Genomic DNA, 25,923 nt, shown 5'->3' on the forward strand with positions numbered 1-25,923 from the left:
AAAATGACTTATGACCTTTTTCACACTTAACGACCATTGCAGCATTCCCATGGTCACATGAACAAAATTCAGATACTTGGTAACTATGACGGTTGAGTGTCCTGGGGTCACATGATCCCCTTTTGTGATTTTTTTTTTTGACAAGCAAAGTCAATGGGGAAACCAGATTCACTTAACAACCATGTTACTAACTTAAATGCAATGATTCACTTAACAACTGTTGCAAGAAAAGTCATAGAATGGGGCAAAACTCACTTAACAAGTGTTTGACTTAGCAACATAAGTTTTGGGCTCAACTGTGGTTGTAACTCGAGGACTACCTGAACTGAAATGCTGATGCCTAGGAATTGCGTCACTATTTTTTTGTAACGAAGTTATATAAAAGAACCATTTTCGATTTCCTTTATTGAAAAAATGATATGGTTTTATAGATCTATCATACATTTTGTCATCTGTACCTCTCACAAACTTCAATGGGATATATTACAGCATAAGCTTTTCTTTATTTCCATGCAAATATCATTGCTAGCTTTGATGTATATTGCATTAGTCTACTATAGTAGAATTATATGGCTGCACAGAGATTAAATTGATGTCCTTCTCTCAATTCAAAAGAAATGGCAGAAAAATCTAATTATCTTCCATAAATTCAGGAGGTAATTAGTGTTTGTGGAAGAAGAAGAATTTTTTTCCTGCAAGAAAGAAGAGAGGAGCTTGCATTCTGAATCAGTAATAGGAACTAGTACATCTGACCAAAATCATAGTCTGCCAGTTATTTACTGAAATTAGTAGCTCAGTCCCAGATCATATCTTCTGAGTTCATCTTTTCCAACAACTGTTTATGTGCTACATTTCATAATAAATTGCAAACAGCTGGGTGAGTGCCTAATAATTCCCTAGGGCTGCCTTGTGAAAAATGCATAAATATTCATTTTTTTCTCTCTCTCTTTGCAGTTGTATTTAATGCAAAGCATATAATATGAAAGTTACAACTGCATGTGTAGTTGCATTACTTTCTGGGCTACACTCCCATGTTCAGGAAACGGAAATATTGCACCTGTAGTTTTGAACATAGTAATCCTGCCTTTGTACTTGGTAGAAGAGGATAGCAGGTTATTTAAAAATGGAGGGATATGATCATTCATTGGTTAAAATTTTGGAAATTAGAGCCGGCAGGCCCCTTTGGGATACACACCTCTTATCCTATATTACATTTTGCCAATTACACCTGAATTTAGAAGTCTGTACATTGAGAAGGTTGATGAAAGGGCAGATCCTTCTGTCAGGGACACGTATGAAAGGAGGTTGCTCACAGGTGCACTTTGAGGGCATCCCTGGGGAACACAAATGAGTTCCTCCTTTGAAGCAGTTCAAAGTTTGCTTCATTTGATACTTTCTGGTTTCTCAATCATGCCTATCCAGTTCCCAAGGATCCCTTCACCTGCTCCATGTGATATTTCCCAATCCTGTTTACCGGTTATATAATATCATAACTTTAATACATAGGTTATTCGTGCACCAAACACCCTTAGCAATTATGCATAATTATCCATAAATATTTCTTTTAATAGTATACTGTGGGAAGTTTCTCTGAAATATTGGTAAAATTGGGACAAAGGAAATGTTCTCCATAATTTCTCATATAATTAAATAACCAATAGAGACATGATAGATTTTTGTTATTGGAATGCAATAATGAGTTAACCAAACACTTCTTAATAAGGAAGACAATACAGAATTTTTTTAAAAAAATACTTGTATTGAGTAAATAGAAGGAAAAGAAAGGAAAAGAACAATTGGTATATTAAAAAGAGAAAAATACAGGAGGTCTTTGTGAAAAAAAATTAAGTATCGTTCTAAAAAAACAAGGTTATTTGATGTGCATTTTAATAGAAATCATTTATATGTTATAGCAATTTTTCATATAGTGCTGACTTTAAATGAAGTATTACAGGTTTGCCAATGATTGATCATCTAAATAATAAAAGACATAAATATACTGTTGTATACTTAAAATGCAAAAGATACAACTATATCAGGGTACTGCTGATAAGAAAGCAGCTAACTTTATGAGAACTCCAAATTGGTTGAGGGGGTGGCAGTGAGATTTTAAATTATGCTTCCCCCTCCAAAAACAGAAGAAATTCAGCCACTTCAAACCATGTAAACCCAGCTGTACCACAAGCCAGTGAACAGCTGGTGTGCACAAGTTCCAGGATTAATAATAATAATAATAATAATAATAATAATAATAATAATAATAATGATGATGATGATGATGATGATGATGATGATAAATTTAAACTTTGATCCCCATTATTGGTGAGCAGAATGATTGTCTGCAAAACAAAATTATGGTAACACGAAATACAGTGCATCTGTGAAAAGCATTTTTAAAGTTTAGAAACTCTTATTTAATAATTAAAATAAGAACTAATTGAATATTAAATGACTTCTAGATTGCTATTTTCAAATCCAGAATGATTTTCTTCCATTGTTCCCTAAATTGCGGCTGCTTCTCTTGTTCTTTCCAAGTTTTGTAGTAGCATTTCTTTAAAAGCAACCTGATTCTTTTCAGAATATGTCTAAAAAGCAGTGTGAAAAAGTATCTGAGATGTTTGCTTAGGATATCCCTGGATTATGTTGGAATATTTTGGAAACCAATTAGATCTTAATATTTTCTTAAAACTCTGCTTTCTTGGTATATTTTTTGTAGCTGCTTATTTGAGTTATCTTTATGGGGATTCTTTTGTCTCTCTGCAGCTGGGATGACAGCAGTTCCGTCAGCAGTGGTATCAGTGATACCATAGATAACCTCAGCACTGATGATATTAATACAAGTTCCTCCATCAGCTCTTATGCCAATACCCCTGCATCCTCACGGAAGAACCTAGAATCCCAGGTAAGGTTTCTCTTAAATTTCAGGTAAATTCTAATAATGCTGAAGGCACTCACTGCCCCAAGAACTAAGTGTGTTTATTCTCTTTAGTTTGTAACTAAAGAGAATAAATAATTGAAGAATGTCAGGGTTGACTTCTAAATACATTTACTAATTAAGCATAGCAACAACAGTTAGAAAATTCTGATGCTTGACAAGAATAGCGAAAATGTTCCCCAGCAATTCTCCGAAATGCTAGAAGTGGAAGATTAGTTATGGAACATTCTATCACCAATGGTGGACATGCCCAGTGGTGAAAAATTTTTGGAAGAAAATTAAAAATTGGATCGAAGAAATAATCCAGAATTCAATAGAGGGAAAACCTGAACAGTTTCTATTAGGAATGTCAATAGAAAATTATACTAAAGAAACACAGTATCTCATACTACATATATTGACAGCATCACGTATTATATATGCGCAATATTGGAAGAAAGAAGAATCATCACCAGATAAGTATATAATTAAAAAGATTTTAGAATGCACAGAACTGGATAAACTAACTAAAGAAATTCAGGGGAAAGAGGAAAGCAAATACTATAAAGTGTGGAATAATTGGTATGAATGGCTGAAAAATAAGGAAATAAATTAAAGGAATGAAGAAGGGAAAGAGAAAAATGTGATAGATCAATTAACATGTTAGTAGAAATGAAATATAATAGGAGAAAAAGGCTGAATAAGTTAACATTATAATATCTGTAAATATTAATAGATAGTAAGAAATGGCTCACTGTTAAGTAGCTGAAAAAGAAACTAAGATTCTTGTATATGTTGTATGTCTATGTTTTTAACTATGTTTAAAATAAAAAACTTTAAAATTAGAAAATTCTGATGCTTGCTTTGATGGATTACTCTCTGCTTACTCAGAGAGACGGGGCCAAATTAAAATTAGTATGGATTAGTATAATAATGTTCTTGCTTAATATTGTACAGTATTTATGTGCTTACATGGCCAATTGTGTGATACATAGCTGAAAGAGATGACAAGGTGTTGAGATTAAGAGAGAAACTATTGAATGTCCTAGCTCTGTTGACCAATGGTGGGTTGCTACAGGTTCGCCCCGGATTAGGCAAACCGGTAGCGGCGGCGGGAGGCTCTGCCCAACCTCATGCTTCTGCGCATGCGCAGAAGCATCACACATGCGCGCCCACGAGCGAACCAGTAGCGATGGGTTTTGAAAACCGACCCTGCTGTTGACTTGTTTGTAATGTCACTGGCTCCCTTCATGTGCTGAATATGAAGAGTTATGTCCAGTACTACCCATCTGTCACCAGAAAGAATTGGTTTGTTTCTCTCAGATAGCCTCCTTTGGATTCTCAAATCTTTAGAAAAAAAATCAGAGACACTTCAGAGCAGATTTTGAGAATATTTAACACTACTTGTATGTCTGAGGTCCAATAATATGATGTTAACTGCTTTAATAAATACACAGTCCTACTCACACAGACACTTCATATTTCAGAACTGGCCATATTGTTTTTAAATATATTAAATAAGGAATAGAAGTCTAGTTTTGGTCACCCAAAGGCTCAAGTGTTATTACATTCTGAGAAGAAATGTGAACACTTGCTATTTAATTAAATATATTCTGATTTTCTAGACCTACATGTTGCTACAAGCTGAAAGCAACTTTTGGCTGCTTTTCACAAGTAAATTATATTCTAAGGTTACTTTCTTGTTCATTAAATTTTCATCCAACAGACAACATAGTAAAGAATCCTGAATCAGTTAGACGTTTTTAATAATTTTCTACCTCTGAACTATTAACATATAAATTGGGATCATATATATTATGTTTGTGTGGAGATTCACACACAAACACACACATATTTATACACACATACATACATACAATTCTTGTTATACACATACACACACACACACACACACACACACAGGACCCAAACAAGGGTCAAATTGTGTATTCGTTCAACAACTGTATAAATATTTTGTTATTGATATTTTACTTCCTTCTCCCACCCCTTTTTGACTAGAACTAAAAATTACTTTAATAACAGTTCTTGATGTAACATAGAATTGTCATGAAGTGTTAAATTGCTTTTGTACAACAGTGTAGGAATAAAATTACTCCTTGTTCACTTGAGCGCATAGCCGTGGTTGCATGAAAGAGTTTTGCCTCTGGTTGTAAACTGGGGATTTTATTGCTTGAGTTTGAAACCACTAACACTAAATTCTAAACTAGATGTTCTGTGCCCTACTTTGAAGCACCCTTCAAAATATATATCTTGAAAAATGTGAGAGCTGCAGCTTGCATTTTTCCCTCCCATAACTATTATTTTATGAGCCATGGTAGTGCAGTGGTTAGAGTGCAGTACTGCAGGCTACATCTGCTGGCTGCCAGCCACCTGCAATTTGGCAGTTCGAATCTCACCAGGCTCAAGGTTGACTCAGCCTTCCATCCTTCCAACGTCAGTAAAATGAGGACCCAGATTGTTGGGAGCAATATGCTGACTCTGTAAACCACTTAGAAAGGGCTGTAAAGCACTGTGAAGCTCTATATAAGTCTAAGTGTTATTGCTATTTATAGAAAATTAAAACAATTTCCCCAGAATTCTCAGTGCACCTTTCTTAGCAAATGGAAACCAACCCATTGTTTTGGTTATCACAATCCAGATGATGAATATGATTTATTGGAAAAATGGCTGCATCTTGATCACTTCTGAGCCTCACTCTGGCAGAAGTTGTAGGAGGATGTTAGTTCCATGTTAGTCTCTGGTGGCAAAAAATCAGGAGGAGTCTGGCAGCACCTTTTAGAGTACATGTTTTATTAAAAGCTTGTGTTTTTTAATAAAATTTGTTAGCTGAAAAAGTGCTGCCAGACTTCTTTATTTATTTTGAGGCACATTTCTCCTGTTCTCCTTTTCTACTCTGCACTTTTCATTGACACACTTTTTGCAAGTATTTTCTCCATAAATGATGATCCATTTTTCTTTGCTATTTCCATGTGTCATATCTTTGTGTGCATTTGTGTTTTGTTTTGAGGACTGCATCTCAAAATTCAGAAAAGTAGATCAGTGCTGTGAATTCACAGACTAGTTTGAAAAGTATAGATTAGATAAATTCACATCAAATTGTGAATCACATGAATTTCTTCTCCATCCAGTTAGTCTTTACAGTATAAATCAAAAGCAATGGGAGTAAATAGGAGTAAGAGTAAATGGGAAATCTCTGGTTTTTATGTGTGTGTGCCTTAACTATGAACTAAGTCATTTCACTTCCTGAGAGAATTCAAAAGCTGGAACAAATACACTTTTACGTATTCAACTGATAGTAGAAGAAAGAAGACTGGGCAGAGAAAGATCACTAGTTTAGGAAATTACATTAAAAGGTAAAAAGTAAAGGTTCCCCTCGCACATATGTGCTAGCCGTTCCCGACTCTAGGGGGCGGTGCTCATCTCCGTTTCAAAGCTGAAGAGCCAGCGCTGTCTGAAGATGTCTCCATGGTCATGTGGCCGGCATGACTAAACGCCAAAGGTGCACGGAACGCTGTTACCTTCCCACCAAAGGTGGTCCCTATTTTTCTACTTGCATTTTGTACATGCTTTCAAACTGCTAGGTTGGCAGAAGCTGGAACAAGTAACGGGAGCTCACCCCATTACGCGGCACTAGGAATTTGAACCGCTGAACTGCTGACCTTTCAATTGACAAGCTCAGCATCTTAGCCACTGAGCACAAATTTCTTTCAGTTGTTCTCTGTTTCTTTTATTGTTTAACTTAGATACTGAGATGCACTACTTTTAAAATGTGCCTTATGAAGTTTGGGGAGAAAAAAACAATCCTATGTTAAATAGATAGGCTTGCATATGTATAACAGAGTGCTTGCTGTCCTTACCACAGAATAATCTATGTCTAATGAGTGAAATGTATGCTGAGACTTTTTATACTGAATGGAATCCAATTTGATTGCTCCATGAATGGAAGGAACTGCTCTTTGTAGAACAAGAGCTTCATTCACCAAAGGAACCCTCTATGAGCTTCCTTTCACAGAGTGATTACATTAGATGCTGACCATTCTGAATTTTCTGCCAAAATATAATTCACATTCTGCATTTAAACCCCCGCCCACCTCCAATTAACTGAAACTAATTGCTACATCTTTGGTAGAACTGTCCATGTTTATTCCTTTTGCTTAGTTTGTATAGTTGTATCACGTGGTTTAGAATGAATGGACAGATTGCCTCCAGTACTTTAATTCCACTACTTTCCATGAAAAGGCCCACATTCTTGGAAAAGTTGTCCTGTGAATCTTTCTTCAACAGAATTTTAGCAAATTTTAGTTTTAATTTAGTTGAACTGACAAGCTGTGATTTCCATTGCATTCTTCGTTGCTGATTTTGATTTTGGAGTACCCGCTTCTTGGAGGCAAATCAGATATTATATGTTGATTAATTTTCAAATAGCTTTTATAAACTGGAAAAGCCACTTTTGGGATGAGTAATTGGAAATGGAAAAGCATGGGCATTTCTGAACCTGCAGCTTCCCTGCTTCAGATCAGTCATCCAGTGGTTTTTTTTCCCCTTACAAGAACTGCCTGTTTTTTGTTCCCTAGATCCAGGCCTATTAATTTACATATTAGTATGTGCATTAGACAGATTAGTTGCTAATTACCTTTATTTTATATGAACAATATGATTGTTTTTTATTGTTTTTTAAATTCAAGGCTTTCTCAGACAAGAAAAGTTAAAGTTTCTGTTTGCAACTATTTAAAATAGGCTAATAATTGTGCATTGTTCTCCATTGACAATTTTTATCTAGCAGTCTTAGAGCACTTCAGTCCCACTTTTGCCTTACATTTTTAAGAGAAGACTATGTTGCATTGTAAACAGCCTGTCAGTAATCTGCAGTACGGGTGCAACAATAGCGAACTACATTGTAGAATCCTGATAGGGTACCTTTTTAATATAAACTTCCCCACCCTCATACAGAGTGAGATTAGCGACACAGGATAATACTATAGGATCAGTAGCATGCTATTCTTTTAGTCTCACTCTGATCTCATTATGTGAAACATAATATAGGATAATGGGGTGAGATATTTATAAAGTACACTTTCAGGTTGCTTGGAGAAACAATTTGCAAAAGATTTTTTTTAAGGTGCTGCTTTTTAATTTTAATTAATCTTCCTTAGAGTGGGTGCTTTTAAAATATATGGATTTTGGATCCCAGAATCCTTCTTCATGGTTATATTAATTTTTGAATTTTGGAAATCATGTCCACCTACCTAGAGAAGATCAGGCTTGGAGAAAACTGAAATCCATTTGCCCTCCTTAAAAAACAAAAAAAAAGACATTGCTGTCCCTGCTAAGAATTACAGAAAAAATACCTTCATTCACATTTGTGGTTTATAAGCGAACTATAAAGATTTGAAGAATCAGCACAATCCTGGATTTAGAATTGGTGGAGCATTTTTACCATTTGAAGAATTAAAGCATGTCACCTTTCATTTCTGTCTTTGTATTTGGTGCCGGATTATTCAGTATTTTGCACTTTGAAACCTGTGAGTTTCATACATGTTTAAATCCACAAATGTTCAAAAGTTTTATTTATCTGTATTAAAAAAAAGATGCAGAACCAGACCAGAAGGGGGGAAAATGCCCCGGATGGATCTCTCGCTATCTTTTTCTTTTTGGGGGGGTGGGGTTTCCCATATGTGTAGCATGTTCAGAGTTTTTCCATCAATTTTGGCATTGGTCCCCATGTCAGTGATTTGAATTGCAAATGATTTCAGATAGTTCATAAAGGCAGTACAAGTGGAACAAAGAGGGCGAATGCAAAATACAGCCCAGCTCATTGTCTCTTGTGTAATCGTCATGAGAAAGGAGAAAATAGAATACTACTATATTTGAAGAGCCCTAATCATTCATGTAAATTCAAAGTGATAAATTTAATTATGAATAAATAAGTAACCTCGGAGATGAAATTCAGCAAGATGGGAGTAAGTGAATCATCACTTCTAAACCTTTCTCACCTCAGTTGATGATGAAGTTTGTGCAAGGCTGAAACAGAAAGCCTCGTTTATCTTTAGTGTTACAAAAAGCTGCTTCTTCATGCTCCACAGATCAAATTGCCAGCAAAGAGATAGGGAAGGCAGAACAAAGGAAAAGCTCACAACACATATTTGAAGTGAATGAGTTTGTGCTTTGCAATGAAAGGTATTGTGCAAAATAACAGGGGACAAGAAAGCTGTACAACGTCAAGACAGATCTTTTCATATATATATATATATATATATTTATGTTTTTCTTTAATCTTGTTTTATGTAATGTTGAATGGTTTGCATTTTGTTTGCTTATTTTTACTTCAGCGTATTAGAAATGTAAAATTAGATTCCTTAATTTTCTGTTTGTAGATCAATATCTTACTCTTATATTTAAAAAAAATAAAAACCAGAACTCTTATCTAAACGAATCACTAAAAATAGTAGAAGGATAGTAGAAAATAGATAGAAGGATATTATCTATCCTCCTTCTTGGGAGGAAGAAAAGTTTGCAGTGTAAATTGATTCATTTCTGTTTTCTAACAGACCGACACTGAAAAGCATTTCCAAGTGGAGCGGAATTCTTTGTGGTCTGGTGATGAAATAAAAAAATCAGATGGAGGCTCAGACAGTGGTGTAAAAATGGAGTCTGGATCTAAATGGAGGAGGAATCCCTCTGATGTGTCTGATGAATCCGATAAAAGCACTTCTGGAAGGAAGAACATCGTCATTTCACAGACGGGATCCTGGAGACGGGGCATGTCAGCTCAAGTTGGTATTACCACACCGAGGATGAAAACGGCAGCCACCTCGGGAACTTTGAAGACACCTGGAACAGGTGAGGAATGCACGGCCAAAAGCCGTGCAGTGCAGGCCAAGAATGTATGCTGTTAGTTGTTGTTGTTTTTAAAATTTCTCTGCCAGGATTTTAACTGCATTTTGATATGTGCTACTCTTTGATGGTGAATATAGCAATAAATCTTCTTTCCTGGTTGTCTTTGCCAAATTAAAGGGATACTGATAACTGAGATTTGATCAGGAAAAGGCATTTGCTTGCATGAATGAGAGTGTTAATCAATAGGGCTTTTAATTTATATAAATCTAAAAGGTATCTACAGTATTTTTAATAAGAGCTAGTTTCTCGATTGGTTTTCAATCTCTCCTTAATTTGGAAATCTGTCTAAGGCTGTGTATTTTCAACAGGAAATTTTTGCTATAATTAAATTATACCACAGTTTACCTGAAGGTTTTCTGGAGGAGGGAGACTTTTTTTTAGTTCCTTTTATTCTCATTTCTAATTGTACATAATTAAGTAGCAATATCCCTCATCAACACTCAATACGCTAGATCTTTACACTACAATCTGCTAGTCATCATGGCAGTTCAAAGAAAGTAAGGAGGATAATATAGGTAGTCCTCGTGTTATGATGGCAATTGGGACCAGAATTTCCAGTGCTGGGTGAGACGATGATGTCAGGTGACGGCATCACTTAGTGACACCAGTCCCAGCCGACCTGCTTGTTGTCATAACCCCAGGACTGCATAGGTTGTTAGGTAGGAAGAAGCAGGAGTCCCCAGCCAGCAGTGTACTAGGGCAAGAGAGTACTGCAGTCAGGAGTTAAAGGGCACAGGGTGTGAGGGAGCCATGGGCAGGTGTAAATTTAAAGTGGCATGCTGGAAGCAACAGACTAAAATTTTAATTTTTAAATTAAATCTTCTTAAAACATCTTTAATTCAGACAAATAATTTCCTGAGCCCATGTGGCTACCATGTGAACTCAAGGGTAAGAACTGTTAACCAGTGAAACTGCTTGCCCCCTCAAGTAGCACAATCACTTTTACTGGAGTTTTTCAATCTTTTAACCACCTGAAGACTTTTCTATCACTCCTGAGTCTTCTTTCCTCATTCTCTTTCAATGCTAGTTACATAAATATTTTGTTCTATTACATGAAAAACTACACTGATGTTGCCTAGAACGAGCATATTCAAAACTACCACAGGGTAGAGATATCTCAAATGCTAGTTCTAGCTAACAATGTACTTTTTCATGTAATAGAACAAAACAATTGTAACTTTACATTTGTTACATTTTTAGCATATTTTAGCATATTAAGTATTTTCATTTTTAGCATATTTTAGCATATTTTACATTTTTAGCATATTTTAGCATATTAAGTATTTTCTCCTGGCCCTCAGATACATTAATAATTTACAAATAACTTAAGAATATTGAAATGTTTCTGCGTAATATTTGAAGCCGTTCAATATTTAAAATTGTTTTCTTTCTCTCTTTTTTTTAAGGGAAAACAGATGATGCCAAGGTTTCAGAAAAGGGCAGAATTTCTCCCAAATCTGGAAACATTAAACGTTCTCCTTCAGATGCTGGGCGTAGCAGTGGGGATGAATCAAAAAAGTCTTCCACAAACAACTGTAGAACGGCTACGACTAATACAAACATGTTTGGATTTAAAAAGCAGAGTGGGTCAGCTGTAGGTGTGACCATGATTACAGCTAGTGGAGCAACTATTACTAGTAGAGCTGCTACTCTGGGCAAAATACCCAAGTCATCTGGACTCATGGGTAGATCCACTGGCCGGAAGACTAGTGTTGATGGCTCACAAAATCAGGACGACGGCTATTTAGCCATTTCTACCCGAACCAATCTTCAGTATCGGAGTCTACCCCGCCCCAGCAAATCCAGCAGCAGAAGTGGAGCTGGCAACAGATCTAGTACCAGCAGCATAGACTCCAACATAAGCAGCAAGTCTGCAGGTTTGCCTGTTCCTAAAATAAGAGAACCAACAAAAGTTGCTCTTGGGAGCTCTCTGCCAGGCTTAATAAACCAGACTGATAAAGAGAAAGGGATCTCCTCAGATAATGAAAGTGTGGTCTCTTGTAACTCTGTTAAAGCAAACCCATCCCCTCAGGCAACGTCCAGTGCATCCCAGAATACTCACCAGCAAGGAGTAAAGTACCCAGATGTGGCCTCTCCTACACTGCGCAGGTAATTATAGCTTTTTCATTTGAATTGGTTTATGTCAGATGTGAAGAAACGTTCTGGAAGTTACCCTTGATGTTTTTAGGTCTAGAATAGAAATCCTTTTATCAATAAAGATCTGTAGTTGCATCATTATATAAAACACTGTTTTCTTCTTGACATCCTCCAAATATGTTGGATTTCTAATTCTGTCAATTTCCAGGTTGCACGATTGATAGGATTTGTAAGAGGAAGTGAAGAGCATCAAGTTATTCTAGTTCATCTGTTCCAAAAACGATTAGTTAGGAACATACCCTGTTTTCCCCAAAATAAGACATCCCCTGATAAGAAGCCCAATCGGGCTTTTGAGCACATGGCAATAAGGTCAAGCGCTTTTTTCAAGGTTCAGAAAAATATAAGACAGGGTCTTATTTTCAGGGAAACACGGTAATGGGAGGGCAAAGGTCTATTGTTATATATTTTCTCACTCCTACTGATAAGTGTAGTAGAGACATTAAGGAATGTTACTGAAATTGAGTTTCCTGATGAGGACTGTATGTGCTGTTTAGGTAAATACAATAGATTGCCTTCTCTTAAAGGGCAATTATAGTTTCACCAGCACAATATAGGATACATAATAAAGATTATGAACATTGCAGTCACATTCTGTAAAATCAATACAGGTAGTCCATGCTTAACAATGGTAACTACGACCGACAACTCCCATTACTAAGTTATATAGTTATAAAGTATGACATCAGTTGACTCTGCCACTTGCAGTTCCAGCTCTTTCTGTTGCTATCATTAAAGGAATCCTGCATGGTCATTAAAGACAACCTCACATGAGCGCCATTTGTGACCTCCTGTCAGCTTTCCCATTGACTTTGTCGGAAGCTGGCAATGTAGGTTGCAAATGGCAATCAGATGACCGTGAGATACTGTGACATCATAATTGCAAGATGGACATCAAGTGCAAATACAAGTCCTGCTCATTAGTCCCTCTCCTTCTGTCCTGCTGTCGTAATTTGGAAAAGTTGCTAAACAGATGGTCATCAAGCAAGGACTTACCTGTACCACTAATACGTGAATAGATGAGCATTTGTCTCTTTCTCTTAGCAAAATCAAAAGATGTTAATATGGGAGAAAATCTTGTAGCACCTTTTGATTGTTTCTGCTTGTACTGACCACCTAAATGTGAAGAAAGCGAATGCAAGAAAAGTGAAAATGTCATACGTTATTTAGAACCCCAAAATACTACCACAGTTGGACTAAAATTTAGTATACCTCTGTTCGCTGTGAGGAGATACATTTACAGTAGAAGAAATTAATTTATAACATTAAGGATATTAAGGATAATTCCCCCCCCCCCCTTATATGCTAGAGCTTCTTTCTCTCTCATCCCAATCCACCCTATGTGGGGAACATAGGAGTAGGAGGCTTTCTTGGATATGTTCACCTCCTTGAGTGATTTGTAAATATAATAAAGGCGGCATACAAATAAATAAATTAAATAAAAATAAATAAAAAATCCATATACCTGACTTCCTTTTCTTCTTCTTCTTCAGACTTTTTGGTGGAAAGCCAAATAAACAACCTCCCATAACAACAGCAGAAAGCATGAAAAATTCAGTAGTCATCTCCAACCCGCATGCAACCATGAACCAACAAGGAAATCCAGAATCTCCTTCTGGCAGTGGCATATTGAGCAGTGGTGGTAGTAGCCCTCTTTATTGTAAAAATGCAGACACAAATCAGTCTCCATTAGCATCTAGTCCCAGTTCAGCTCATTCGGCTCCTTCCAACAGCTTGACCTGGGGTACTAACCCCAGTAGTTCTTCTGCTGTCAGCAAGGATGGGATTGGATACCAGTCTGTCAGCAGCCTGCACACCAGTTGTGAATCCATAGATATTTCTCTCAGCAGTGGAAGTGGGCTGAACCACAATTCTTCCAGTGGCTTGATTGCGGCTCCTAAGGATGACTCAATGCCTCCCTTTGTTAGAACCAACAGCGTTAAGACAAACTTGTCAGAAAGGTGAGAAAATTTCAAAAGATACCAGTATTTTCCCTGTTCCCAGCTATTGTTTGTGGTTTATATATTGAGAAACTGACTGCTAGATGCTTTCCATAGTTTTCAAGGCATCTTAAAGGTAGAAATCTGTGATAATTATTAAAATTGATTTTTTTCTTTGGTATATACAGTAGTCTTATTTTTGTTAAACATATGGTAATATAGACAGTCAAATGGTAGTCTGTATCATTTGCTCTCTATTTTTCTGGAAATTTCAAATAACCAAGGACTTCTGGCAATTGTGATAAAAATACACAACTTGGTAAATTGCCCCCCTGGCAACTTTGATTTATTTTAGCATAAACTGAAAAAATTAACAAGTATGGCATATATAATATGCCAAAGTATGTGTGTGTGTGCGTGTGTGTGGAGAGAGAGAGAGAGAATGAGAGAGAATTGTATATATAGTATAATGTGGTTTAATAGTTTCTATTTTATGGATGTTTTTACTGACAAAGAAGAATATTTGTAGCTCAGGGTTGAAATGAGGGGTTCTTGGTGCTCTCTGAATTTGGTTGTTTTCCTGTAGACATTTCTTTATCCGAGTTTGATAACATCATCAGTATTAGCAAAGAGTGAAGTTTATATTGTGGTGGCTTGCTCTTTCAGTATTGGTGGGAGTGGTCTTGGATATTCTTTGGTTGGGTTGTTTACTGTGAGCTTGTTCGGCAGTTCCTTGATTGGGATATTGTTTACTTTTTGATTGTTGGTCTGATGTTAATTTTTGTGTTAGTCTCATAGACGTTGATTGCTGGTGGGGAGTTTTTTTTAACCTTTTTGTTCATTCTTTGGCTTATTGATTGTTTCTTTTGCATAAGTATGTAGATATTGTTAATGTCTATGTGTCTGTTGATGGCCAATTTGTCAGAGTGTCTTTTGAAAAACCCTGAACAGTCTTTAATTTCACAACATATCAACAGACTCAACCATAGTTTCAACTAGGAAACTATGATCATCCTATACCAAGCCTAGTCCAAAAATGCTAGGAATTTCTGGAAGCCTGGCACTGACAAATTGGCCATCAATAGACACATAGACATAAATAGCATCTACATACTGTGTGAAAGAGACAATCAACAAGCCAAAAGGAACAAAAAGACCAAATCACCTCCCCACCAGCATTAGATTAACATCAGATCATCAATCAAGAAGTAAACAATATCCCAATCTAGGGAACTGCCAAACAAGCTAATAGTAAACAGCCCAAACAAAGAATCTCCAAAACCACTCCCAACCAACCCTGACAGGGCAAGGCACTAGAATATAAATTTAGAGCAAACCCCACTCCCTTCTCTCACTGATGATGTTACCTGGTTTGAATAATGAAACTTGGTTGTCTTCTGTAAGAAAACAACCAAGCTCAAATGTTTTTACTGTTTTAATGGTGAGGGTTTTTTGTTTTTTGTTTTTTTTAATTGTAAAATTTCAGAATTTTAAGCCACTTATTATAATCACTTGATTGAGTGGCTATAGAAATTGAATAAATAAATAAATTATAAAGAACATGCTTTATGTTAAGCCACAATTTAAGGCAGATTTCATATCTGACTTGTGTGTCAGCCAGCCAGGATCATATAAACATATTAAATATTTTACGAGTAGTCCTTGACTTACCCAATTAAGCTCAAAATTATGGTTGTAAGTTGTTGTGGTGATAAGTCAAGGCACCCATGTGATCAGAAGTAATTTTCAAGACTTAAAATGACAGTCATTAAGCAAGCACAATGGACATTAAGTGGCCTTCCCCACCCTACTCCCGAAAACGAGGTAAAAATCCCAGAAACATGTGACTGCAGACTGCATAAAACTGGCTTGCCTGTCATGTGATCACATGGCCTCAGCATGACCATTTTCTTTGGCCTGGTCTTTAGGGCTTTTCAGGCCAAAAAGCTCCTTTTCTGTGGCTGTCATAACTTTGGTCATAAAACAACCAGTTGTTAAGCAAGGATTACCTGTAAATTTAATCAATTTGTAGTACAAGGATGAGCACTGTATAGCCCTTTAGTTAGTTAGTTTAGTTAGTTTATTTGATTTGTATACCGCCCTACTCCCGAAGGACTCAGGGCGGTGAACAGCCAACAATAAAATACATAAATACACAAAATTTAAAAACCCGATAAAATCAAATTAAACTTTTTGGCCCAGACAAATTAAAATACCCCAATAATTTAAAAACAGATTAAAATTTACATATTTAAAAAGGGAAGAGATCAGGCCAAGCCCGCTTGATGGAATAAAAAGGTCTTCACAGCACGGCGGAAGGAGCGCAGATCCGGGATCCTCCGTATCTCCGGGGGGAGCTCATTCCAGATGGTAGGTGCCCCCACAGAGAAGGCTCTCCCCCTAGGGGCCGCCAGTCGACACTGTTTGGCTGACGGCACCCGGAGGAGTCCCTCTCTATGAGAGCGTACTGGCCGGTGGGAGGCTATTGGTGGTATTAGGCGGTCCCGTAAATAACCAGGCCCTAAGCCATGGAGCGCTTTAAAGGTGGTAACCAAAACCTTGAAGCGCACCCGGAAGACCACCGGGAGCCAGTGCAGCTCGCGCAGGAGAGGTGTTACATGGGAGCGCCATGTCGCTCCCATTACCACCCGCGCGGCCGCACTCTGCGCCAGTTGGAGCCTCCGGGTGCTCCTCAAGGGGAGCCCCATGTAGAGAGCATTACAATAGTCCAGGCAGGAGGTGACGAGGGCATGAGTGACCGTGCGTAACGAGTCCCGATCCAGAAAGGGACGCAACTGGCGAATCAGGCGGACCTGATAAAAAATCCTCCCGGTCACGGCCGTCAAGTGCTCTTCTAAAGACAGCCGTGAATCCAGGAGGACGCCCAAGTTGCGAGCCCTCTCCGTGGGGGCCAATGATTCGCCCCCAATAGTCAGTGATGGCGTCAACTGGCTATATCGGGACGTTGGAAACCACAGCCACTCGGTCTTGGATGGGTTGAGCCTGAGCCTGTTCCTCCCCATCCAGATCCGTACGGCCTCCAGGCACCGGGACATCACTTCAAGGGCATCGTTGGGGTGATCCGGGGTGGAGATGTACAGCTGGGTGTCATCAGCGTACTGATGGTACTCCACCCCGAAACCACGGATGATCTCGCCCAGCGGCTTCACATAAATGTTGAACAGGAGAGGTGAGAGGACCGACCCTTGCGGCACCCCACATATGAGGGGCCTCGGGGTTGACCTCTGTCCCCCTGTCAACACAGACTGCGACCGGTCAGAGAGAAAGGAGGAGAACCACCGCAACACAGTGCCTCCCACCCCCAACTCTTCCAACCGGTGCAGCATGATACCATGGTCGATGGTATCAAAAGCCGCTGAGAGATCTAACAGGACCAGGACAGAGGAGCACCCCCTGTCCCGAGCCCTCCAGAGATCATCAACCAATGCGACCAATGCCGTTTCCGTGCTGTACCCGGGCCTGAAGCCCGACTGGAACGGATCCAGATACGTCGTTTCATCCAGGTGCTGGGGGAGCTGTTGCGCAACCACACTCTCAACAACCTTCGCCACAAAACGAAGGTTGGAGACCGGATGATAATTTACCAACATTGCCGGGTCCAGGGAAGGCTTCTTGAGGAGAGGCCTCACCACCGCCTCTTTCAAGGCGGCAGGAAAGACACCCTCACCCAGCGAAGCATTTATAATCCCCTGGAACCAGCCTCGTGTCACCTCCCGAGAAGCCAGCACTAACCAGGAGGGACACGTGTCCAATAAACAAGTGGTCGCGTTCAGTCTACCCAGAATCCTGTCCACGTCCTCAGGGGTCACAGGATCAAACTCATCCCAGATAACATTCTCAAGACCTGCCCCAGTCCCTCCCCCTGAGACTATCCAGTCGGAGTCCAGATCTTCCCGAATCTGAGCGATTTTGTCATACAGATATTGAACAAAATCCTCGGCTCTACCCTCCAAGGGGTCCTCCTGCGCTTCCTGGTGGAGCAGGGAGTGGGTCACCCTAAACAGGGCGGCCGGGCGATTATCTGATGACGCAATAAGAGCAGCAAAATAGCTACATTTCGCTGCTTTTATCGCCACTAGGTAATTCCTAATATGAGCTCTTACCAGTGTCCGGTCAGATTGAGAAAGACTGGCCCTCCAACTACTCTCTAGGCGTCTTTTCCGGCGCTTCAACTCCCTCAGCTCCTCAGTGAACCAAGGAGCTAAATGAGATCAGCGCCGGGTCAGAGGCCGCAAAGGCACGACCCAATCCAGAGCTCCAGCGGCCGCCCTATCCCAGGCGGCCACTAGGTCTCCAGTCGAGGCGTGTGCCAGAGCCTCAGGGAATGGCCCAAGCTCCATCTGGAACCTATCCGGTTCCATCAGGCGCCTGGGGCGGAACCATCTTACCGGCTCCGCCTCCCTGCGGCGGGGTGTAGCGGTTCGAAGGTCGAGACGAAGGAGAGAGTGATCAGACCATGACAAGGGCTCGGTGACTATATCCCCTATCTCAAGATCACTCAACCACTGTCCAGAGACAAAAACCAGATCCAGAGTATTTCCCCCCGTGTGGGTAGGGCCATGAATTAACTGGGTCAGGTCCATGGCTGTCATGGAAGCCATGAACTCCCGAGCCACCTCAGATGCCTCACCAACGGACGGCAAGTTGAAATCCCCCATGACCATAAGCCTAGGGGTCTCAACCGCCACCGTGGCGATGACACTGAGTAGCTCGGGCAGGGCTGCTGCCACATGGCAGGGAGCCAGGTATGTGATCAGCAAACCCATCTGAACCCCGTGGCCCCATTTCACAAGGAGGGATTCACAGCCGGCCGTCTGAGGAACAGTGGCCTCCCTCGGTCTCAGACCTTCGCTAATAATAACCGCTACCCACCGCCCCTACCCTGCAATCTCGGCTGATGGAATGCGCGGAAACCTGGTGGGCACATTTCAACAAGAGGGACCCCCCCTCTTGGCCCAACCAGGTTTCCGTAATACCTGCCAGGTCTGCTCCCCCCTCCTGAACAAGATCACAAATGAGGGGGGCTTTATTTACTACAGACCTGGCATTGCATAACATCAGACGGAGGCCAGGGCCCTGAGGATCTGCGCCACCTGGAAAACGAGAGGAGCTTTGGGGGCCGGAGCGTGCCACCGCTCGAAGACAGCGGGCGCGCACTCCCCTAACACGATATGGCCCCCTGCCCCCGCCATATCTACCCCTCCCACCCACAGTACTGATGGTAAAAACCTTATCTGGATGAACTTTATCCCCCCTCTTGACCCCGGGCCCCCCACCCCCCATGCCGTGCTCCACAGCCTTACCTGGCCCTCCCCTTAGTGGGTTATCCCCCATACCCACAGCCTTACTTCTGATCCAACCCTCCCTCCCCCCCGGAACCCCTTAAGACATTTGCTAAAACTTTATATTAAAAACCCCTCAACCCCCTCTTCGCGACATTTAGCTATTGTTATGGATGAATTAGCCTATTTCTAGGAAAATGAACAATTGGAAGAGTCATCTTTGTCCATCTCTGCATAGGAACAGAGAAAACCTAATGGCCAAAAGCGAGGCATAGGATAAGAAGACCCAGGACTGTAGCTCTTTCTGAATTGTTTTGGATGCAGCCTGACTTTGCTAAATCACTTAGGCCACAGGTGTCAAACTCGCAACGCCATGTTGTCGTCACGTGAAGCATCGTGACTTTTTCCCCTTCGCTAAACCGGGGTGGGCGTAGCCAGCACGTGACGCATGCGGGCCGCGAGTTTGACACCCCTGACTTAGGCAGTTCCTAGAATCTTTTAATGATCTATGGCTTCACAACGTAAAACAACTGTTATCAACCTGTCAATGGATTCTTTTTTTCTAACAGCTTTCCCTTTCTTCCCTCTGTGCTAATCTTCCTTTCTCTCTTTGTTGTTGTTTTTGTTTTTCTGTCTTGTTGAACTTCTTCTAGCCCTCTCTCTTCCCCTGCTGCTAGTCCCAAATTCTGCAGAAATACTTTACCCAGGAGGCAGGACAGGTAATGCTGTCTGTCATAGGGCAGTGGAATAAAACAAGATCCAGGAGGGTTCATTGTGACGCTTAAGAAGCCAAAGTGTATTGTGCAAGACTGTGCTCAGTGGAGAGTGTGTGTATATTTCACTGGGCTGTGTTGAACTGTCACTCAAAGGCATGCCAGTGAGAGTATATTTAATAGTAGCAATGACCCAGTTTATTCTGGAGAACCGTGTGGACAAATGTTTTTTGCAAGAATGCAAACTTAAGGATCTTACAAAGTTCTGTGTTTTTTGTTTTTTTTTCTGGAAGGTTAAACTCTCACTAGCATTTCTGCATTCTGGTGGCATGCTGCTTTCCCTCATGTTTTCAGTTGTTTCACCTTTTGTCTTGGTTTCCTCCCCCAACTCTTCTGTTGTGGCTGAAATTAGTCCCTGTAATAAGTTGCTTACATCAGTGTCAGTTTTGGGAATCTTTGGCTCTTTTGTCGTGTGTACTTCATTGTAAGATTGAATGTATGGAAACAATGTGAAGCAAAGCACACTGGAAATGTTATTGCTACCATTAGATGTTTAGAAACTAATTATAATGGTAGAATCAATATAATTCTCTATATTTCCTGCACTAAAACCGTATCCTTGCAGGCAGTACTCTTCTTTACTAAGTTTCAGAACTTATTATTATTAGAGATATTTAATTGTTTAATAAAAGACATAATTAAATGATTTCCAGAGAGGTGATTGTTACTCTATTAGAGCAAGAATAGCAAAGAAACTTGTGGGATCTAAAATATAAATGTATGTTTTCAGGGCATAACCTCTTGTAGACTGTAACTCATTTCATTTGATGCATCATTTCAGGATTCACTTTAGAATATCTAGTTTATTTATAATATTTTGGAACCACCCATCTCCATCACAAAGGGACTCTAGTTGTGTGATCAATCTATTATTCGTTCCCTCATTAAACTAAAAAGTATTTGTACTGTTGGCAGATATTATTCAGAACAAGGCTGTTTTGAACATTTACAACCATAGCTTGAAATAGTTGTGTTTTTGAAAGACGGTCAGGTGTGATTTGTATATAGTTTATTTCAATGCTAATCTTATTTCCTGAAAGCAAATAAATAATCCTCCTCACAGATGCCCAAATGCCTATTTTCTGATTCATGCGTATCCCCTTTTTATCCTTCAAAAGGTTGCAGATTGTATTATTACTTTCAATCTGACGCTGGGGGAAAAAATCTTGGTTGAGAGTTGAGAGATAGTGTTGCATTTTTTGTGTATTTTTGAAGGCAACTTTTCAACATTGTCATAGGGATGAGCAGTATACATTTACCCAGAAACATTCATTTGAAATATGTACATATCAAGAAAAGAAACTGTCCCAGTTACTTTTGTGCTAGAGAAATGGCCAGTCCAACTTCCAAATGATCTTGAAAAGTTACATTAAAATAAGTATTTACAACGTTCCAAATTCGATGTCCCCCAGATATGTTAGACTGCCACTTTCCTAAATTCCCATCTGAAAAGTTCCAAATTGGAGAAGGTTGAATTGAGCTGTGAGATCTCAGTCTTGGGTTGGAGTTCATCTTAGCATGGTCCCGTTTGCATGTCCTGTGTAACAGAGTCTGTAAACCTGGTTAGGTTTTTGCATGTTGGTTTGACAGGGGCTTTTGTCTCTCCTTTTCAGTGCTAAGACAGAGTTTTTAATAGTGTGTTCTTCTTTTTTTTTTTTTTTTCAAACTGACCTTTAAATTCCCTTTTTTGCTCTGAAGTTCTTTCTCTTTTAACTTTTCTACAGCGACCCACATCTTGATAGGAACACTTTGCCTAAGAAAGGATTCAGGTATTGGTGTTTCCGTATAGCATAAGTAGTTTTTCATGTGGTTTTTGGAGCTTTTTTTTTTTTTTTTGCCTGTATGTCTTCCGTGTCTTTAGCACTGGTGGTGGTCTCTGCTTTGCAGTGAGTGGCTGCAGTCTCTTTCTCCGTCTCCCATCTCCCCCACCCCACCCCTGTGTCCTCTTGAAGCAGGTCATTATTCTGTCTTCTCACCTACATGCTTTCTTTTCATAGCTTCTCAGCTTGAGCAGGATTTGTAACTATAGCTGGCTGGCTTTTCAAAAAACCAACTCACCAAGCTTGACTTGCAAGCAATAATTTGCAGCTTTTATGACTGAAATAGTAACTGGATGATGTTATTCTCACAGTGTTAACATCTGAAATGCAGATCAAGAAGAACCGAGAAGTCATTAAAAGTGCAGGTTGTGGGATACGACAGCTGAAGCTGTAATTGTGCTTAAAGGGAAAAAAAGACGTCGATTTAATGATTAAAAATTAAATTATGTATTATAAGCAGTTTGACATCAAGAAAAATTAGACTGAAAAAGGACGCTCTCTTCTTTCAATGAAAACTTACAACTTTACTCCATTTATTAACCTGATTATCACAAATTGAAAGTCTAAACTAATTCCACAGATATTGTCTGTTCAATTTTAGACTAGAATGTGCGGCTGCTTTTTACAGTAACTGAACTGATAGCTTTAAATTACAGCTGCAATTTATTCTATGCTATAAACACCCTGTTATTTGCAGCATCTTTGATTGTCTCACTGAGCTGGATGCTAGAAGTGCTGCGTAAAATACGGGAGGGCTAAGATTGAATAAGTTAATTGGTTTGTAATATCTTTTCCACCTATCCAATGTCTCCAATTATTAATGAATACCATTTTTTAAGCTTGAAACATTTAAATGTCAAGGAGGTAGGTATCTGTAGTTTGTTCATTTGCATATTCCTCTAATGTTTGTGTGCCTTTTTATGGCTCTAGTTTCTCAATACACATGAACAACTTTTAACATCAGAAATTTTTACTGCAAAAATCTAGTTTTTAATGCCAAGTACAAATTGACCTCACTAGATCACTCTGGAACATGAGAATTAAATATTGAAATTCCTACCAAAGCTATGCATGAAATTTAACTGCTTGTGCTTTAAATGAGGTGTTTTAAAGAATATATTCACTTGCTGGCAGTGCTTATTTTATTTTTATCGCTGGAAAGAAGGGGAAAAATCAACACCTATCACATTACATATTAAATTCAATCTTCATCAATCTGATAGTCTGATTGTGTATAAACTCATATATAAGCCACCTGTGGATAAGCCAGCCTTTGAAATGTTCATATGTTTAGTTTTCATTATTGGCTGATTTCATAGCTAGTGCATTTTTCATTGTATTTTGTCTAAAGATTCGAACTTATTCACAAGTATATATGGGTTGTGGGTACATTAAAAAGCTGAAGAAATATACTCACAAATAAGCCTAACTGATTTTTCAGGTGTATTTTGACACCTAAAATTCTCAGCTTTCCCTTGAATATATGGTACATATATGGAGTGCAAAGAGCTGAGTCAGTCAGCTAAGTCATTATCAAATGATGGTAATTATATGAACCCAATATGTACACAATCTATAGACATACATAGATTTCCTTTTGCTAGATCTTCAGGTTTAATTCTTGCAATTCAGTTTTGAGCTTTTGAGCAGCAATATTTTAAGGACCCAATTTTAACTTTTCTCTCATCACCTTTCTACAAGCCAATAACCTCCATGTATACTTGTATACATATATTTGTGTAGAACCAACTCTAAAAATTAGTATGTAGTGGCAGCAGCGGCTGATGGCCTTGTTGAATGTGATCATTGGAAGTTGTTTAAACATAACTAGGGGGCATCAAGTTTAAGATGTTTGTATGTATCTTGTCAGATAAGGAATAATTAACTGGCTTTAGATCACACATTAGATTTCATGGTATCTTGCATAGACATATTATGAGTGGCTATTTATAAGCCAGGAGGAATTGCAAACTATTAGATAAATCCATAATGCTCCTATTCATGGGTAATAGATATTGGTAACAGCTGCCAATATTAAAGCATTTCTTTGAATTTGACATTCAGAGAAACCTACTTAAATCCAGACTTAGTCATGCTTAAAGTATCTCCACTGGAATCAATGGTTCCTATTTTAATCATGGTGCAAACCGATGTGTCCCAAATTTTAAAAGTTCATAAATATCTATAAGATGAAATCTTTCAACTAGGCTAATTCTACTGACATGAAAATGTGTGTTCTGGCAGGGAAAGACCTCTTTTCAGTTTTGCTGTTTTCTTTAAAATACTTTTGTAGTTTGGTCAAGCAAGATATTTCTGAGCAAAAGCTAAACCTGATTGTGATTTGTGCAGGTATACACCATCATCACAACTTCGCAATCAAGAGGAAGCAAAAGAATGGCTGCGTTCACATTCTGCTGGTGGTCTTCAGGACACTGTTGTCAATTCTCCATTTTCTTCTGGTTCCAGCATCACATCACCATCTGGGACTAGATTTAACTTCTCCCAGCTTGGTGAGTAAACTTTTATGATTCCTTTCAACTGCGAAAAGCACAGCTTGTTCCAAAAAAAAAATAATTGTAAATTTAATTTGTGATTGATACTGATAAGCTGGCACGTGTTGATATACCATGCCAATTTGAAACATACCAAACCAGTTTGGTCATTATGCACATCATGTTCTAATTTAGAACTTAGAATTTTGGAGTGTCAGAGGAGTTTGTTTTTGCATACAACATTTCTTTCAGATTTTTAGAACCATGCAAGTTTTATGTCACATCTGAAAAATTATTCACTATTTTCACTAATTTGGTTTTAATTGGTTATATAATTAGTTTTTTTTTTAAAGAAACAATAATTTGCTTTATTTAATCTTCACTATGAATGAACATATAGCTTAAGATCTAAGATGGTTTGGCAGCCACTACATAAAGACTTGACTTGATAGAGTCATAAGAATAATAGTTGTTAGGTTAGTACAAAGCCTCAAATAGATTCTTTGTTTTTTTTTTTGTTTTTTTTATTGAAAAAGTTTTCAAATACAAATTTTTCCCCCTTTTTTTCCCCTCTCCCTCTCCCTCCCTAACCCCCCCTCCCCACCCATCCCCCCCTATGACTTCTTCATAACAAAAAAAACCCTAATTCATAACAGATTACTTACTCCCTCCTCTAGATATTGACCTTTACTTACTAAAAATATTATTAATATTATAACATCCCCCTTTATCCATACGTATCAAAAAAGAGAAAAGAAAGGAAAAAAAAAATACATTATACTATGACATTATAGAATAACTTCTCCACTTTAAAACTATACGATAAATCCTACTTTAACATTTAATCTTCTATATATATTACTATAACATTTCAAAGCGGCCTTCCCCATAAAATCTAGTTTAACATTTATTCCACTCTATCCATTTCCTCCACTCCCCTAAATATAACACTTAAAAATCCCTTTTCTTAGACTAATCAATCTACTAACTAGCTTATTCACCCACTATCATGCAAAATTGCCATACACAACATTTCTTAACATCTTTGATTCACTGCCCACACTACTTAAAAATATATGTCTATATTTTCCATTATATCTAAATAAAAAAAAAGAAAAGACAATAACTTTAAATTTATAATCCATATAGTATCTTCTTTGAGGTCTTTCCACTGGATTGTAGAACCAACATCCATAATCGGGTAACATAGCTTACTAGTGCAACAGTTTATTCAGGATCTTCAATCATATCTGCCCCCATCAGTAGTAAATATCTTCTTATATGTATAAAAGTAAAAACAACCATCCGAGTGACATTATAATTATATTCCATATAGTAATAATTGTGGGTTTCATCAGGATTATTAATTCCCATCATCGTAGTGGGTAACAACCCGATCTTCTGCATGCCCCAGCATAATTCTCTTGCCTTGTGATTCAAGATAATATAATATGTTTATCAACACAAAAAGAAATTCCAAAATGGATAATTCAAATCCATCAGTTTAAGGCTCGTTTCACGTCCCCAGATTACGGCCATGCAGAGATCTGCCACAAACCTCAGGATGATATTAACCAATACGTCGCCTCTTCTGTGTTTACACATAATC

General features: G+C 38.6%; 1 protein-coding gene across 10 annotated transcripts in view; it reads left to right on the plus strand.

Moving 5' to 3' along the window:
* NAV2 (neuron navigator 2) overlaps window positions 1-25,923 on the plus strand; it is a 604,864-nt gene that overhangs the window by 533,153 nt on the left and 45,788 nt on the right. For 6 of the 10 annotated variants that reach the window (XM_060687633.2, XM_087877652.1, XM_034417265.3 and 3 more), the window contains 7 exons: window positions 2,764-2,902; window positions 9,484-9,775; window positions 11,239-11,941; window positions 13,480-13,947; window positions 19,883-19,948; window positions 21,727-21,771; window positions 24,172-24,332. In XM_060687633.2, the coding sequence (XP_060543616.2) occupies window positions 2,764-2,902; window positions 9,484-9,775; window positions 11,239-11,941; window positions 13,480-13,947; window positions 19,883-19,948; window positions 21,727-21,771; window positions 24,172-24,332 (1,874 nt within the window). The remainder of the gene's footprint in view (window positions 1-2,763; window positions 2,903-9,483; window positions 9,776-11,238; window positions 11,942-13,479; window positions 13,948-19,882; window positions 19,949-21,726; window positions 21,772-24,171; window positions 24,333-25,923) is intronic. The other 4 variants (XM_034417264.3, XM_087877659.1, XM_087877646.1 and 1 more) reach the window with 2 other exon arrangements.

This window comes from Pantherophis guttatus, chromosome 1 (assembly GCF_059756535.1).
Source record: "Pantherophis guttatus breed Tessera chromosome 1, ASM5975653v1, whole genome shotgun sequence".
Classification (NCBI taxonomy): Eukaryota; Metazoa; Chordata; class Lepidosauria; order Squamata; family Colubridae; genus Pantherophis; species Pantherophis guttatus.